The following is an 18,400-nucleotide window of genomic DNA, read 5'->3' as shown; positions in this document are numbered from 1 at the left end:
GGTACTCGCCCTTCACGCAGAATGTGTGTCATGACTTTGTTATGTAGATTGATTCTTCTGTTTTCAGGTCTGGCCCAAGCAAACTGGTTATACACATCGATTTACATCAACATGTACTTTATACCTTTATTCATTCGAGAATATGGTATAATGTCAACAAGGTCCACCTAAAATGCAAATTACGACATTGCACCGAAGGTATTTTCGTCTTGCAGGAGCATGAAGTTCGCGATCGATTCTGTTTCGTCTCATTATATATAGCCGACTTCCGTCAGTTTTTCGAGCATTGAGACTATTTCGTTGATGTGCGAATAGTTTCCTGAACTAAACGAAGCAAGATAAGCCTTAAGCTGTCAACTAAATCGTTTGGGTCGTCCCAATACACTAAGTCAAAGTTCAGACCACTTTTAGCTTTTTTAAACCTTCACCATGTACTGTTACTTTACTGAAGATTTTGATGAGAATGTCGATTTATTCATGATCTTCATCTTTATATATACCACATTCTGGATCGTTATCGCGAAAATGTGCATGAGTTAGTTCAAGAAGTTTCTTATACTCTTGCAAATCTTCGAGAGAATATTATTTAGGTTCCCAGCAAAACAATAATTTGTTCAGACCTGAAATCTAAGCCTGTGCGAATATCAGTTTTTTAGTTCGAAACGAATTCGAATACGAATACCAAATTATTCTCGAATACGAATATTGAGTTCGAATAATTGGAATGAGAATTGAAATCCCATAAACATGTTATATCACATCACATATGATAACAGGTACATATTTACTGATACAATGTATGTAGAATTAAAAAACTGACAGTACTTAAAATTTTAAGGTTCAACCAATTTTATAATTAGTTCGTATTAAAAAAAGTATTGTCACATCACTACATGTTAGCTAATTTAAATTTTTGTGGAGAAACACAAGCTGCTCTACATTTTCGGGGAGTAGACTCTCTCTTCTACACGTCACAATGTTGCCAGCTGTTGAGAAAAGTCTCTCACTGCACACTTGTGTGGCAGGTATAGGCAAGTACTTTCTTGCTACCACAGCTATGTTTCGGAAACAAGTGCGCCCCTTCTCTGACCAGAAACTGAAAGGATTTTCATTCTTTGGGATTAAGGGTGCTGCCAGATATTTGTTTACTTCTCCTTGAATAGTTTCTTCGTAGCTTGCAAGCTTAGACTGAGCTGCTGTTGAAGGTTTCACGTAGGCCCACAGAGATGACTTCTTAATAGGCATTTCACTTGTAGCCTCACTTGTCTCAGTTATAGTTTCAGCTACTGTGTTCAGCTTACACAGCTTACATACCTCCCTGCACAAATTTTCAACCCATTTTTGTTTTTCCCCATCCTCAATCAGTGAATCTTTGAACCGTGGATCACTATGGACATTGTTTTCTAGCACATATTTTGAAGTCCTTCTGTTTCCTTCTTGGCATCTCCAATTGCCAGCTGCAAAGTATGTGCAAAACAAGTTCGTGATTTGCAATTTAAGGATTGCTTCAAGTGCAGCTCTAAAGTTACGAGCATTGTCTGAGACAATAAACAGTGGGATAGTGTTTCCTTCACTTAATATGTCCCATTCCTCCAGCGTTTCAACAATAGAAGCTTTTATGGAAAGTGCTGTATGAGCACCACTCAGTTTGCTGTCTTTTAGGCAGTGAGACCTGTAATTAAAATGTGTGTCTGCATAATGGCAAGTGAGAGACAGATAAGAATCTGAGGCTCTTGATGTCCAAGAATCTGTTGTGAATGACATTGATTGAATATCTTGGATATCATTAGCCAATGTTTCCTGCATTTTACTTTTGCATTTTTGGTACAAATTTGGAACAATACTGCGTGAGAATGTTGTACGGCTTGGAACAGTGTATTTGGGTTGTGCTTCCTCCAACATTGCCCTAAATCCTGGTTCATCTACAATGGCAAAGGGATGCATACATTTTACAATGAAATTTGCTACCCTGTCAGTTTTCTTTTTGCATTAGGGTTTGAAGGCTCCCAATTGGTTGGCTGAATGAAGTTGGAAATTGTTGACTGTGTGTGTGATGAACCTGCAGAAGTCTCCATTTGTGTCCTTGTAACCTTAAGTTTCTTGACTTGTGATTGATAATGTGAATATATATTCATCATAATGTAGCTGCAAGTGGTTAATCATGGTAGGTAGTAGTTGTCCCTGAAAAAGTTTAAAATGTATTTATATAGTATGAAAAACTTATTAGAATTTTTTTAAATTTTGTAACATAGAAATTAAAATTTAAAAAAAAATGCATGATTTTAACTAAGATAAATATTACAATTGTCATAAATCCACTTATTTTTTTTAAAAATTAATTTCATTTAAGCATATCAAGATCAGATCTATAATTTGTTTCAAGCAAAAAAAAGTTTTGAATTCTTGAAAGTTTAAAAGTTTTCAATGCTATGAATCTAGACAACTGCCATTTTCATGAAATATCCATTTACATCATTATAAGTGTCTTGAGTGTGTTTAAAATTGTATTGCTTAATTTTAAAAATATTATAAGTTCCAGACTGAAATAAGGTGTGAGATTTTTATTAGGTTAAGAAAGGGTGGAGTTATGTTATTATCTACATAAGCACACTTTAGCACAAAGAAACAATACTTAAAAACTACACTTGCCAATCACAGATGTGCTAACCTATCCATGTGATAACAATGTAATACTTTATCATATTCAAGGACTTTAAAAAAAAATCATCTAGGTAATTTCATGCAAAGGTGATGGATGTTTCACGTTAATGACTATGATATAACTATTTAATACATACCCATTGGAGTTTTCAAACGTTTCTTGCATCGTTTGCAAATTGTTTCTTGTTTACTTGTTTGCGACTTGTCAAAAAATTTCCAAATCATAGATCGTCCCGCTGTTGGAACATCAGCCATTCTGATGTTCAGTGCGCAAGTACTTATAAGTAATGGCAAATAAACACCCTCCTAGTGTAACGTATTTTTTGACGCGCGGGACAGGATAATTACCTGAGCTGTCACTACGCGAGGAATTTGGGAAGGTTGGGTAGGTTTTGTGAAGGGGGGGGGGGGGGTGGCCGCCTGCATCCGGTCGTTTACTGTGTATTATCCTATTTAAAAACATTGACGTAGCATGTTAGGCTTTTGGAGTCTTTGCTGTGAGTATGCGGCCAGATGTTTTCCACGTGGTCTGTACAATTTTCTTTCTCTTCGCCACGTTCGGAACGAAATCACAGTGCCGACAAACCATGTTTCACCCTCTAATCTGAAAACTGTCCCCTATAACACCCCAGTTGTGTGGATTTTAAAGACACATATTTATCTTTATCAGTATGCTGACAGTTCAAATCTATTTTAAATGACCTGACGACATTCTTCTACATAAAATACGTTAGTTAACACTCCGAATTACTGTGTTCAAACGGGCTTTATGTGGCCATATGTAGTGGAATAACTCCACATTCATAACTCTAAAACATTACGAAAATCCCGCGGAACTTTTGTCCCCGCCCAACAAGCGAAACCTCCGTGATCCCGAATTGTTTCCCGGTTTCAGTGATACCGCTCAGCCTTTTTCGTAAATGACTGAATATTCCTTTTTCGAAGTGTTAGTATTCGAAATCGAATCGAATACGAATAATAAACTATTCGCTTTAATATTCGAAAATTCGAATATTCGCACAGGCCTACGTGAAATCCCTTGTGTTTTATACTCTTCTACACATATTATATTTCCTGGTAAAAAGTCTTTTTTTAGTACCGAGGAACCACATATTATATTTTCTGTACACTCCATAGGTAGTGTCAAAACTCCGACTTCTGAAAGATTTCAAGTATGACCGAACCATTGCATTAAATTGATATCCACATTTCCGTAATTTTTTCTTGTGCATAGGGTCTGTAATTGTAAAGTCCTCTTCTTTTGGATCTTGCCGCTGCGCTGCCTTCGAACTGGCACTATCCCATTTTTCTTTCCAATTAGTTATCATTGTTCACCGAATATCTTCGAACCCTTAATTTTCTCTCCCCTGTTGCAATGGTTACAGTCTACTTTGCAAGGTCTTTGGGAGAGGGCATTGCATTGCTGTGAATTCGGCCTTTCCTGTGATCTATCCGACAATCATATTGCTGTATATGTTCAATCCACCTAGCAAGTTGTCCCTCTGGATTCTTGAACTGTAGTAGCCATTTAAGTGTGGCATGGTCAGTGCGTAAAAGAAATTTTCTCCCATATAAATATTTGTGGAAATGTTGCAAAGACTTAACTACAGCCTAGAGTTCTCGTCTTGTGATGCAATAGTTGCGTTCAGGCTTAGACAAAACTTTGCTGTAGTATGCTATTATTCGTTCATTTCTATCCTGAACCTGGAACAGGACAGCGCCCAAACAATCTCCACTTGCATCTGTGTCGAGGATATACTCTCCATGTAGATGGGGGTTGGCAAGTATGGGGAAAGTACACAGGGATATCTTGAGCTCTTGAAATGCAGTCTCGCATGCTGAGGTCTAGATAAACTGTCTCTTGTCCTCGGTCAGCTGATGCAGTGGTTTTGCGATTGTCCAGAACTCGGGCACAAACCGTCTATAGTAAGTACAGAGTCCCAGGAAACTTCTTACTTCATGCTTGTTCTTAGGTTGAGGCCACTCCATAACAGAATGAATCTTCTCAGTATCTGTTCGCACTCCATCCTGCGATACGTTAAGCCCAAGGAATGTTACCTCATGCTGGGACAAGAAGCATTTCTTGGGACTTAACTTAAATGGGCATGGCGAAGCCTGTCGAATACATCCTGGAGATTTTGCAAATGTTCCTTCAATGTATTCCCTACTAAAATAATGTCGTTCAGATATACTAGGCATGTTTTCAAGTAAAGCCATGCAGGACAATTTCCATCAATCTCTCAAATGTTGCAGGAGCATTACATAACCCGAATGGTAACACAATGAACTGGAACAGAACTCTACCTGTCGTAAAATCAGTCTTCTCCTTATCCTCTGGGTGTAGCTCCACTTTCCAGTAACCACTCTTCAGGTCCAATGTAGAAAACCATCTGGTGCCAGAGAGTGTATCAAGTGTGTCATCGATACATGGGAGAGGGTAGCTGTACTTTCTGGTGATGTCATTTAGCTTCCGGTAGTCCACACAAAACCTCAGTTGGCCATCCTTATTTGCTACTAAAACAACTGGGGAAACCCAAGGACTTGCTGATGGTTCTATTACACCAACCCCCTGACTGGTACAACCTCGCCGAATCTTGCAATGCTTCGAGCGACCAGAAGTGTATTCAATCCTAACTTCATATGTGGCTCTATCAGGTAGCTCATGTTGCCCCTAGGGTCTCCCATAAGCCTAGCTGCTATTATCTGCTCATGATTTGCTGGAATTGAAACAGTTTCGCTAACTACCACTTGCATTACAGGAACTTCTAATCGGTCGGGAGTAAACAGTCACCTCTTCATCTTTAATACACAGTACCTGTCCTTCCATGTCAATAACGAATCCGTATTGATCCATGATATCTACTCCTAATATATAATTCATCGGTGATATCAGCAACAAGAAAGGTTTGTGATAATGTCCTAGATCTAATCCTTAACTCCAGATTCAGCTGTCCATGCACAGGTGAGGTGTCCCGGTTGCTGTTTTGAGCCTGTATGGAATAGGTGTTATCTTCAGCTTTTCTCTATTTACAATGTCTATGCGAATAATAGATGCCAATTCCCCCATGTCAACAGTAAGTAAACACTGTCTGCCATTGATCCATCCATTTTGCAACAAACTGTCATGTCCTCTACGAAATACGGATACAGGAAAAACCCTAGGGGCTACCATTTCCTGTAGAGCTGACATGCGTCCCCTCATATCAGCTATTACTCGTTTCCCTGTTGATCTTATTTTTCTTCCTGTTGTGTTGTCTTCCTGCGTGTCGGACAGTCCCACTTGATGTGTCCTAGATCATTGCAAATGAAGCACCGCGGGCATCCTCCTACTCTTTTGATCTGGTTACCTGGAGTATCATTCAGCAGCTTCTTCATTGGACTTAGAATATCTACTTCATTAGTTGTGTTTCTAGCATTTGCTGCATTGTAGGGCTCCAGTCCAGCTCTCCTTGTCCTGATGCTTGTGTTTCCTGAGGCACTGTGTGCTGCCTCGATTTCTAGGGCTTGAACCAAGGCCTCACAGCTCTTCTTGCGTCGGGCCAAACAAACAGTTTACTGAAGCTCCCCATCTCTGAGCACATTTATAAAAGCACTAGTGTCTAGCTGCTGGCGGAACTCTGTTGGTACTTCTGGGTAGGCGAGGTGCACGAGTCGCTCGATGTCGGCTTCGAACTCTTGGAGGGTTTCCGAAGATCTCTGTTGACGTGTCTTCAGGGCTGTTCTGTACACCTCGCCCATGTGTCAGTTGGTGTATGATACAGGAAGAACGTACGAATCTACGCGCGCAGTAAACATTTTGCCTGTGAATGTCATAAGAATAAACTGTAATTTGGCAAGTGGAACGTATCTCAACGGAAGACTAAGCAACATGCTGCACGTGTTTTCGCCGATGATCCCGCCAGGATATAAGCTGGTCGAAGTACCGCAAAGTATCATTTACGTTCCAGTCGTCGTGAAGTGCGCACACGAAGTCGTCGTCAGAATCGTTAACCAGCGAGGACGATTGGTGAATTTTCAAGACGAAGAAATTACATTACGTCTGCACTTGAAGCGATGGGCATAAAGTTCGTAACACCGAACAATTATAAAAGAAATCGTAATGTCGTGAATAAAAACAGTTCTCTACCAGACATCGGTGCGTTAACACCCGACAACATAAAGTATCTCCTTAGTATTGGACAAGTGCCGAATAAATATGGAAGACGAAATCCTCAACGTGGAAGATCCAGTCATCATTGTGAAGACAGAAGTTGAAGATGAAATGCCAACTGTAAAGAATAAAAAGTATGAACCTGATCGAGAAGAAGAGGACCTAACAAATACAGAGTCCATGCACAAGAAGAAAATACCGAAAAAGGGACATCAAGTTAATGCAATAGTCCGACCATACCTGATATCGTTTACGAGCCGGAATAATGACACGACCTACGGAGTGTACAGAAAACATAATAAATGGTTCCTCGGTGCTAAAGAAATAGACTTTCTACCAGGAAATATCGTGCGCGTAGCAGAGTTCAAAACGCGCGGGACACCGGGTCTGTACGAATTGCTGTTTCGCAGGGAGCCTAAAGGATATTCTCACAACGACTTACAAGAGTACAAAAAACTGCTAGAGCTAACCAATGCACATTTTCGCTATAACGATCCAGATAGTGGTGTATATAAAGACGAAGATCATGAAAAAATGGACATTCTCGCTAATCTCTTCAGTGAACTAACAATACATGGAGAAGGTTTAACTAAGCTAGAAAGTGGTCAGATATTTGACTATGTATATTGGGACGACCCCAATTAATTAGATGATCGCCTTAAATTCTACATACTTCGTTTAGTGTAGGAAACTATTCACACATCAACGAAATAGTCTCCATACTTGAAGAACTGAGGGAAGCCGGCTACATACAATGAGTCGAACCGGAATCGCTTGCGAACTTCATGCTCCTGCTAGACGAAAATACCTTCGTCGCAAAGTCATAGTTCGTGGAATTGATGATTTATTCCAGGCGGACCTTGTTGAGATGATACCGTATTCCCGATTGAATAAAGGTTTTAAGTACATGTTGACAGTCATCGATGTTTATAGCAAGTTCGCTTGGGCGAGACCTGTAAAATCAAAGACTGCAACTGACGTAGCCAAGGCCATGAACAATATTTTGCGTGATGGACGTGTACCGCCGCACCTGTTATACGGACCTTGGGAAAGAATTCTACAATGCAACCTTCAAGGCTTTGATGAAGAAGTATGGCATCAAACACTACTCTACATTTAGTAACGTCAAAGCCTCCGTTGTCGAAAGGTTTAATAGAACTTTGCGTTCCAAGATGTGGCGGCAGTTCACGGCTAACGGAAATTACAAGTGGCTTGACATCTTGCCGAAACTAATAAGCGAGTATAATTCCACGGTGCATTCTACCACGAAAATGAAGCCAAAGGACGTAACGGACAATCGCCTGCTTCAAACAGTGTTTTCCAACACAAAGAAGAAAAATCCACGAAAGCGTAAAGCTAACGTCGGTGACATTGTGCGAATCTCCAAGCAGAAAGGTATCTTCGAGAAAGGTTTCACTGCGAACTGGAGTACCGAACTTTTCCGTGTGACACATGTTCGTGAATCAGAGCCTAGGACCTACTACCTCGAAGATTTGGACTGCAAACCTATCCGTGGCGGCTTCTATGCCGAAGAGGTTCAGACTACGTTGTATCCCGATACGTACTTGGTGGAGAAGATTATAAAACGAAGAAATGGACTGTCCTACGTCAAGTGGTGGGGCTTTCCACCTCGCTTTAATTCGTGGGTGGCTGATGCGGAAATCGAGAGATCCACAAGGCTTTAGTAATTTGTCTGTGTATTTTTTTTTGTACTTGTAGTAGTTTAGTATGTATGTAATAAAAGTTTTTTTTAAAAGAACTTGCGGTGTTTTTATTTTCTCAAACCTAACACTTTAGTGGTATTTTTTAAAAAATTAAAGTTGATTTGTATCGGCCAGGGATCGAACCAAGGACCTTAGTCGATCTATTCAATCATTATATTTATTGTCAATTTATTTAATGAATTTTGAATTTTTTTCCCGCATCTCTAGCATAGAAATTATGGATTACCAATATGTTGGTGTTGATGGCTTATAGGATGATGGTCGCAGAGGATTTAGAGTCTCTTTACGAATGTTGAACATGGTTTATTGAAATTATTATTTTTTACATAAAATTAAACATTATTGCATCGATCGGGTATCGAACCGAGGACAGGAGCGGATCGAATCGATATGTAAATTAATGAGTGATTTATTTAATGAATTTTGGAATTTTTCCCGAATTTCTAGCTAAATAATTACGGCTTTTCAAGATGGCGGCCAAATTTCAAGATGGCGGGTGTCACAGTAATAATAAATGATTACTGCACTCTAGCAGGTAAGAATTAAACTAACATGTCATCAGCGCACTCTAGCCGATGATACAATTATGATGGCTTCCAGCATCGAAGACAAGATGGCGGACATGACGTCATACTAGGTGACGATATATATGCTTTGAAAAAAAGTGGTGGGAGTCAGTCTGCCTGCATCCACCATTGAGGAAGGATCGGTCGCCATTTTTATTTTTTTGCCCTCACCGGGGTCGAACCGAGGACTCCGAACTCCGTGTCGATAATGTATGATTTTTATTAATATTTTATTAAAATTTTATTAATTATTTTTTTTATAAATTTTAAAAAAAATTCATTAAAATCGGATAATAAATAAAAAAGTTAAAGATGGCGGCCGTAACGAAAATTGCAACGGTGACGTCATCATTCAATATGGCGGACAACACATCGCCAGAATTTTCGAGAACACAATGACATCATCCAATATGGAGGATCCAAGATGGCGGATCCAAAATGGCCGTCGGGGTCAAGGTCAAGGGTCAAGGTCACAACCATCCAAGATGGCCGCCGTGACGTCACAATCCAGATGGCGGTCAACACCACAGACACCACCGCCTGAGGCCTGCGCTCGGCGCCCCTATTATATACTACTTTTGAACATGTGTATATGTTTATGAATAAACGTGACCAAACATTCCTAACAAGTTTTTGTTATTCCAGTCATTTATTTATTATTTTATAACGCACACTAACAAATGCTCTGCACTACTGGATAACAGTACTCGGTCTTTGTCTCGACGCTCGACGCACTAATGTAGTCTGTCGGGACTCGTGTTGTCCCGGCAATTTACAATTATTTAAATTAATTTTTATATTTTTTCATAATTATTTTATTTGGGTTGGACCGTGGCGAGGGATGGGTGTAATCGTGGTATCAAATATTACTCTGAATATAATCAGTTGATGTACTGTATGTCAAGGTGAAGGCATTTTAAAAGGCGGCAGTAATGTCACAATCCAAGATGGCGAACATGACAATCTAATTCACACATTAGCGCCAGCTCTCGGAGCACCGGTTTTCTGGATACTTCTTGTAACTGTTGATAAATACAGATCACTACGTTATATATAAATATATAGATTATACTTACCATGGATCTTCATGTCTTTACCATTCTCAAACGACATTGTTTTCATGGGTTCTGTTATCTCGCGAATATTCTGACGGTATGGATCAAGTTCCCACTTTATCCCAACAATGGCCCCGGGTGAATCTTCTCTATCTAAAAAATATACAATACCAATTATCATAACTTAATTTTCTACAATTTGTATATCACAATACCTACTTACAATTGAAGCAATGGTGTATTTTCAAAGAACACCGCGATAAACTAAAAGAATACCTAGAATCAATGAAAATCTATCAAGTTTCTAATTATATAAGTTATAGCTAAAGTATTTTTTTATTTGGTATATCATAAACAAAATCTTACAATTAATCATGAAAATTTTAAAAAAACAATATAAGAAGCAATTGCAGAATGTACAATGTAAATACGTGTATACCATAAGGCAATTTAAAAATAAATGATAAAATTCATAAATATTCCCTTGGTTTCAACAGCCTAAGAAGCGTAGTTTATGCACACGACGCATGCAAACGTTTCAGCAGCATAGACAGAACGCCTCTAAGAAGGTAATATTTGTTGCACACAGAGGTGATCACATGGTAACACCCAATATTAGGCTGACTTTTCCCGGTAGCTACAACTAGAGCTTACACAGCAGATGGTGTTTGCTGTTCTCACGTGTGTTCTGCAACACGGGAGCGTCTAGAGTTTCCTTGGAGGAACCAGCCGACAAACAGCAGGCGGACCTTACCCGACAACTCGCCATGTGTACCAACAATGATACCGAAATTGTGTACATCAAATAAACAACGTTTAAGAGTTAAAAAATAATAACTTCAGACATTGATATAGTCGTGTGAGAAAAGTGTGACAAAGCAAACATAATAGCCCAAATTACTGTGATATAAAATAACTACAAAAATCATGCATCCGACCTGATGAAAAAAATTAAATGGTGCAAATGATTACTGTTTTTAAATACACGTGGTAGGAATGAAATGCATTTTAGTTCCACTAATTTCTGGTAATACTTTTTTATAAGTTGTCATAAAAGACAAAAACAAAAAAAAAGATTAACAAACTAAGGTCAACCAAAAACAATTTAAAGATATTTAATTTTTTTCATATTTCTGGAATGATTTCACAGAGTAAACAATTTTTTTTTCTAAAAACGCCTAGACAGTACGATCGGTTAGTAAGGCTCAGTCCCACTTCCCATTTATATTTATCGTTTTTTTTTAATATTATTTCCTCAAGAGCTATAAAAAAAATTCAGTTCATACCTTACTTCCATTTTTAAAGTTCTGCCACAAATATATTCATCTGATATTCACGTAGTATAATATCATGGATGTAAAAAGGCGTTCAAGTGATGATAAATTTGAAGACTTGCGCGCCTTTTTACACCCATGATATTGCTCTGAGAATCTGTTGAAAATATTTGTGGCAGAACAACAAATACAAAAGAGGTTTAAAGTTAAATTTATAAAAATACCCCTTAATAAAATAGTCACTAAACTATGGAGTAACAAAGCTATTTGTGTAGCAAAGCTGCCTAACAATTTATGTATTTTTTACATGGATGCTCCATATTAAAACCTCTTTTTCTCTCCAAAAGGGAGTTAAGTAAGTATATTTACAGGAAAATCGCGGGTAAATTAATAATAATTTTACAAACACAAAACAACCTTCAATCTTTCTAGATAATAAAACTGCTAATAAAAGTCGCCAAGGTATCTCAGGGGCGTACCCAGAAATTTTTTTCTGGAAAAAGGGGGGGGGGGGGGGGGTTTGGGGTTTCCCATAATTTGTTAAATGAAAACTCACCTGCATATTTGTAGTTCCTGATTATGTAATAGTATTTTATCTGAACTGGTCACAATTATGATTAATAATACAGTCAATTAACTCAAGAACAAAATGTTTTTTTTTTTTTTTTATCGTACGAAAACTGTTTTAGGTATATGAAGAGTTATTTTCAAATTTGGTTTCATTTACAATACACAATTTATGTATCGTTTTAGCTTACCACTTTGCCTTACTCTCAACCCTGATTTCATTTTTTTTTAGCTCTCTTAAATATATAAAGCATGTATTGAAATATGGTTTCTTACAGACTTTACAGTGCAGTGCAGCATATCCTTCATACACACTGACATGACTATGTTCAGCACCTGAACCAGTAAACAGAGAATTAGCCAACTAATACAGTTATAATCAAAGTATTGACAACAACGAAAGTGTGTTTTTACTACAATGTTATATTTATGCATAGCAAGTTAAGCTTGGGGTTAATTACTTTTCAAAAAGCTCTAACTTTATAAATGAGCAGAATAAATACGTTAAATTAAAACATTTTAGGACACATTTGACATGACCTCATTAAATTACAATTATAGCTTACAAAGATAAAACATCAAATAATTTTTTTACATTTAAAACATACACACAAAAGATAACATGTTAATGTTAAGTAGGAATTACAAATTACAGTCGTAATAATTTCAATTATTGTATACAATAATTACTGAACTATTTATAAATATGCTCAATCAGATAATAAAAATATTTAAGACAGCAAATGTGATCAATTATTTGCAGAAACAAAATACAAATCAAGTTGATACAGAAATGCGCCTGGGCATTTTCAGAAACCTCGAGACAACTTCTTCTGTTTTCACCTGTATACTGCGGTGCACAGAAAGAAGTGCTAGTCCAGTCAATCTCGTCTCGCCCATAGAGTTTCTCAAATAAGTCTTCAACCTCCTTAATGTTGAAAAAGTCCATTCTGGGGTTGCAGTTGATACTGGAAGTGTCGCTAGAACTTGCAGTAACTTCTTCACATTTGGAAAAAAATGTTTATTACAAGTAGCAAATGCATCCAATGCATTGGCTGGTCTTGACTTGGGGTCTTCCTTCATCCATTTGTTTTTCCGAATAAAAAATTCTGCATCAAATATGCTGTGTTCGGGCTAAATCGTCTTGTAAAATTCAACACACGTCCTCAACTCTTCTACATTTGCATCACTGCTGTAAGATGGGATAATATTCTGAATGGATGTTAAGAGAGATTTGTGCTTTTGGAACCTCTCTTTTAACTGAGTCCGGACATGATCAAGAAAAGGCAGGTACAAGTTCTTCTTAAAAGATCTTGTGTGGATTCTGTAACAATATTAGCTCTGTGAGCTGATCTGGCAACTATACGGGAACTCCTCATTTCCTTCCCCACTTTTTCTAGCATCAAAGATGATGTTGTGTAAATATAATTGAACTCATGTGTATTTTCCCTTAGCTCATCAAGTGTGGTCACAACATCGTAAACATATCTTAGGGCTGCTGCAAGATCGGAGTTGACAGATTGTAGAAATTTACAAAGAACTAAAGTGTATGAAAATATTTTGCTCAAGGTATTCAAAGCAACAACAAATTCACTTTGAATTATTGCACAGTACAAATGATGGGCTTTTTGGGATGCTTCTCTGTTGACGAATTCTTGAATCTTTAGAAGAGACTGTACAATTGGCTCATAAATTTCTTTGAAACGCAGCACTGCTTCATGATTGTAAACCCATCGAGTTTCACACATTGCCAACAAATTAGAATGTGCAGATGAAGGCAGAAGTTCTTTAATGGTATCTTTAAGCATGGTCGTATTTTTTGCAGACATTCTAAAGAATGAACCAACTGACTTAATTGTACATATACAGTTACGAATTGTAGGCAGAGAACATGAATCTGCAAGAGCCAGGTTTAAAGAATGAGCGCTACAGTGAACATACAAAGCCATTGGGTGATCTTTCCTTATATAGGCTTGAGCACCGTGTAAATAACCACTCATAGATGATGCACCATCGTAGCCTTGACCAATTAGGTACTCATCATGGAAGCCGTGATGTTTCAGTGCTGCAGTAATTGTTTCTGCAAGCCCTTGTCCAGTCAAATCTTTTACAGGAGTAAAAGTAACTAAATCTTCATGAATTTTATTTTCATCAACATCCAACCATCGGACACATATTGACAGCTGTTCCACTGTTCTTATGCCTGTAGTTTCATCTACAAGGACTGAAAAACACTTGGCTTTGTTTATTTTGTGAACGATTTCCTCTTGAATAATATCACCACAAATATCAATAATTTGATTTTGAATTTTTGGGCTTGTATACATTGCATTTTTTGCACCACTTACAATGTGTTTTTCCAATATAGAATCCCCTGCTTGCACACGGAATCTTAGAAGAGATCTAAAATTTCCATCACTGATGTCTGTGGCTTGTGTCATAACATTTCCTGCATCATGCTTACCTCTAAGAGAAAGTTCTTGCCTTCCACATAGAATTATTGTTTCAACGATGGAACCAAGAATTACTCTGTTTTCTTCATCTTGTCGGGCACGCTCCTTGCTGATTTGATTAAGTATGGGCTGTTGTTGCCCTTGTGCTACCTTCAGGAAGTTTTCCGCGAATTCACTGCATTTTTTTGTGATAAGAAGTGTTTGCATGTTCTGAAAAACACTCCAGTGCAATTTTCCAATTTGTGTACGCTTTTGTCACAAGGGATCCGAGTTGCTGGTGACTTCCTTTCCCTGCTACTTCTTGGGCGAACAAAACACAATGTCGACAAAGGGCTCCTTGTAAGTGCTGCGTGTATGTCAACCAAGGAAACTTAGAAAACCATGAGATTTGAAAACGCAAATTTCTTTTTGTTTGCACAGGGAAGCAGTAGTCTTTAGGAGGAGTCCATGGACACTTCAAGAGATTTTATTTCGATAAATCATCCAAATTGTTTCTTCCGATGAAAAGTCCAATGTCCCACTGACTGTTGCATATGTTTAACGTGTTCTGACCCGAATTTGAACCTGAATCAGTAGGGCTTTTGACATTTTCAATTTTGCATCTGTGTATTTGATTTTGCAGTTTCTTTACCCCCACCCTCATCATTTAGTGTTTTGATTTTTTTTACAATGAAGGTAGTCAGTGATGACTGTTTTTGACTGGAACGTTTCATTTTCTGTAATAAAAAAATACACCAAATATTAAAGAAAAATTTAACCTTTCTTTCAGTGCCTTTTTAGCCTTTTAGTTATGTTTCCTTTCATTTTCTGAGTTTGCATAAATTACTATTGTCATGAGACATATGTTTATTGCCAACCATTTGCCACCTCACTCAATTTAGGATATAGAAAATTCTGCATTTCAAATTAAAACTTAAACATTTTAGTAATGATAAATGAAAGAATAGCATCTAACAGATGGACAAAATAGCAAAGGTATAGGTATACGTTATAACTATAACATTAACATGTGAAATTGAATATCATTTTCAAAAAAAAATAAAATGACACCTATGTTTGTAACTTATAAAAAACAAAGAATGAAAAACTAGGTATTTCGTGTATTCTTAAATTTTTTAAATAAAAGCTTTGCATTTTGCAACAGTATACAGTTAAACTTAAATAAAAAGAACACAATCATACCCAAATTTGGCTAGTTTGTTAAAGTAAATTTCTTTATATTGAAATTTTTTAAAGTCTACAAAAAAGACACACATGCATTAACTGATAAGACACAGTCTGAGAAACATGAAATAGCTACACAAAAGTTACATACTTTAAAAATTAAATTTTATATAAGAAGTTTGCAGTACGGCTTCATTATTACAAACTCCACAGGACCAAAACTAGAACTTGTCTGTGTATTAAAGGTCTTTATAATAAAATAAAAATTAGAAAATTCCTTAATAAATCCCATCGACTTATTTTTAAAACAACCAAATGGTTTGTTCTTAATAGTGAAGTATTCTTTGTACTGAAGTTTTCTATATTGATGCTTTACTGTAGGTATATTGTTCTCTTATATATTGTATTGGAAAGTTAAATCTCAAAAATCAAAAAATCACAACCAAAAAACGCAGCAAAGAATAGAAATGAAATAGGTACGCAAACCAATCGAATCACATCCAATGCAGTAACGTTCCATTCTAAACATTTTTATAGCAAATATTAGCTGGCGCCATAAGTGAATACATTTTAATAATAATTGTTTTTGGTTACATACGGTTAAATACAGAAATAATTTTGAAATAGTTTTGATAATGACCATGTAACCACTAACCAGAAAGTCTACACTCTAAAACATTATTATACAATTAAAATATTTTAAGTATGAACCGACATTGCCCCCAGTTTATGAAGGAAGTATGCAGAAAGACTATTTATTTTCACTAAACACCACAACTGAAAAATTCACAAGTTACTCACAATAATACTAAATATTGTATTAAATGACATGCAAACCTCGTGGGAGTAGACCCTCATTGGCATCAATTCGTTTACGTTAACACTACACAACACAGAAACAACGCCATCCGCCAACCTGTGTCCAAGCAGTATGCACAAATATCAATACTTAACGCTACCTACCCAGTGAGGGAGGAACTATAAAATACATATTAGATAAGGAGGAGTCGAGGAATATCGATTCTCTCGACGTGTTCTGTAAACATGATGTCTCGATCTATCAAAACTAAAAACAAATGTAGTAAATCATGCATACAACCGATTTTATTTCCATTTTTGTTTGCGACATGCCTGACAAAAATGAACATATTTCGGAGGGAGGGGAGGGGGGGGGGTTTCAACCACAAAACCACCCATCCCCCCTTGAGTACGCCCATGAGGTATCTAGATAGATAGATTATCGACAATCACTACGTCTTCGTGTCTTAGGTCTTAATAATCGTACCAAACCCTTGTAAAACAGATCGAAAAAAAAATCTAATAATATGTAAAAAAAAAAAAAAGGCTTTTCAAAATTATTAGTATTAACTATATCTTGTGTAGTAATACTAAGCCCTGTTATATGCGTGTTATATGTATAGTGGTCCTTTTTACAAAATACATTTTAAAACTACATTCTACAAAAAATTTCTTTTAATGGCCATGATTTACCTATATTTATTGCATTGGCTTGTTATTATGTTTAAATAGTCGCATGTTTTGAGGACATATTTGTTTATCACCCGTACTAAGCGTCTTTTCGGGCATATTTACTATTATCGAAATAATTCAATCAGAAATGTTGCCATAAAAACAAATAATATAACATTATTGTGACACCCATTGGAATAATATTATTTGGTACACAATTTAGACAATTATTCAGATATACTAAAATTCAAAAGCTTTATAACAATTAAATATTTTAATATTTAAAATAACGAATACTAGGTTAACAAATAAAAATATTTTCCCTCGAAAATAAAACATGCCTTTAAACCGCACGGGTTAGTGCATCATTTCGAGATTGGAAATAGCATAGGCACTTGCTTCAGCTAAGAGCTTTGTTGTCCCTTTCTAGTGTCAACCCCATAAAACAATTAGGATAGAGTCGCATCTTAATGAGTAGTATGTAAATGTAGGTCCGAGGAAAGAAACAAGGTTGCGGAGCCGTGGAGCCGGTCCGCTATCTTAGATTGTAACGTCACAACGGCCATCTTGGATGACCTTGGCCTTAGGCCTGTTCCACAATGACACGGAAACGGAACAGACGGAAACGGAGACGAAAACGGAGTATTGTTCCGTTCCGTCCGTATTTTTCTCGTTCTACAATACACGGACCCGTAAGAAATCTTGGCCAATAAGAAAGAGCAAGCGTGACGTAACTGAAAACTACGAGTATCAAGTGAACTACCTGTTAAATCGAAATGTATGGTTGTTAACTTGGTAATGTAGTAAGTCGATTTGTTTTTTTTTTTTGCGTTGTGGTGGTGGTAAAGTAGTCCTTCTCCGTCTTCTCATATATAGCAGGTATATCTTTAACCATGAAAATTAAATGTTCATCAAAATTCGTCATAATAAAACCCACGTGCACAATTCAAATTTCAAAACAAATCTTGTTTTGTTGTTCACGCATAAAAAAGTAGTCGAAAATACGGAAACCAACATTAGTCAAAACTAATATCTTAATTAACATGAACGCGCAACTGTAGCTTGACAACTGCAGTGAATAAATAACGTGCTCCTATTGGTCTAACGGAGTAACGTAAACGGAAGACTTCAGCATTGCTAAGCAGGTCCGTGCGGGTCCGTCTCCGTTTGCGTGCTATTGTAGAAGCCCTGTTCCTTGAAATCCGTCTTCGTTTCCGTTTTCCGTCTCCGTTTCCGTGTCATTGTGGAACGGGCCTTAGCCCTGGCCACCGCCTAAGTTTCCACAATCTTGAAATTGAGCGCCGCACTTCCTGAAT

At 37.2% G+C, this 18,400-nt stretch overlaps 1 protein-coding gene across 1 annotated transcript in view; it reads right to left on the bottom strand.

The window, feature by feature from the left end:
• The window catches only part of LOC134528804 (uncharacterized), a 78,263-nt gene extending 61,741 nt beyond the window's left edge, over window positions 1-16,522 (bottom strand). Inside the window, exons 1-2 of the mRNA XM_063362466.1 lie at window positions 16,452-16,522; window positions 10,178-10,309 (exon numbers count right to left, since the gene is read on the bottom strand). Of these exons, the coding sequence (XP_063218536.1) occupies window positions 10,178-10,223 (46 nt within the window). The 5' untranslated portion in view covers window positions 10,224-10,309; window positions 16,452-16,522. The remainder of the gene's footprint in view (window positions 1-10,177; window positions 10,310-16,451) is intronic.
• Window positions 16,523-18,400: the final 1,878 nt, after the last annotated feature.

The sequence above is a fragment of the Bacillus rossius genome, chromosome 2, assembly GCF_032445375.1.
Source record: "Bacillus rossius redtenbacheri isolate Brsri chromosome 2, Brsri_v3, whole genome shotgun sequence".
NCBI lineage: Eukaryota > Metazoa > Arthropoda > Insecta > Phasmatodea > Bacillidae > Bacillus > Bacillus rossius.
Note: the sequence above shows the minus strand (reverse complement) of the source record. Positions and strands in the feature narration are given on the sequence as shown.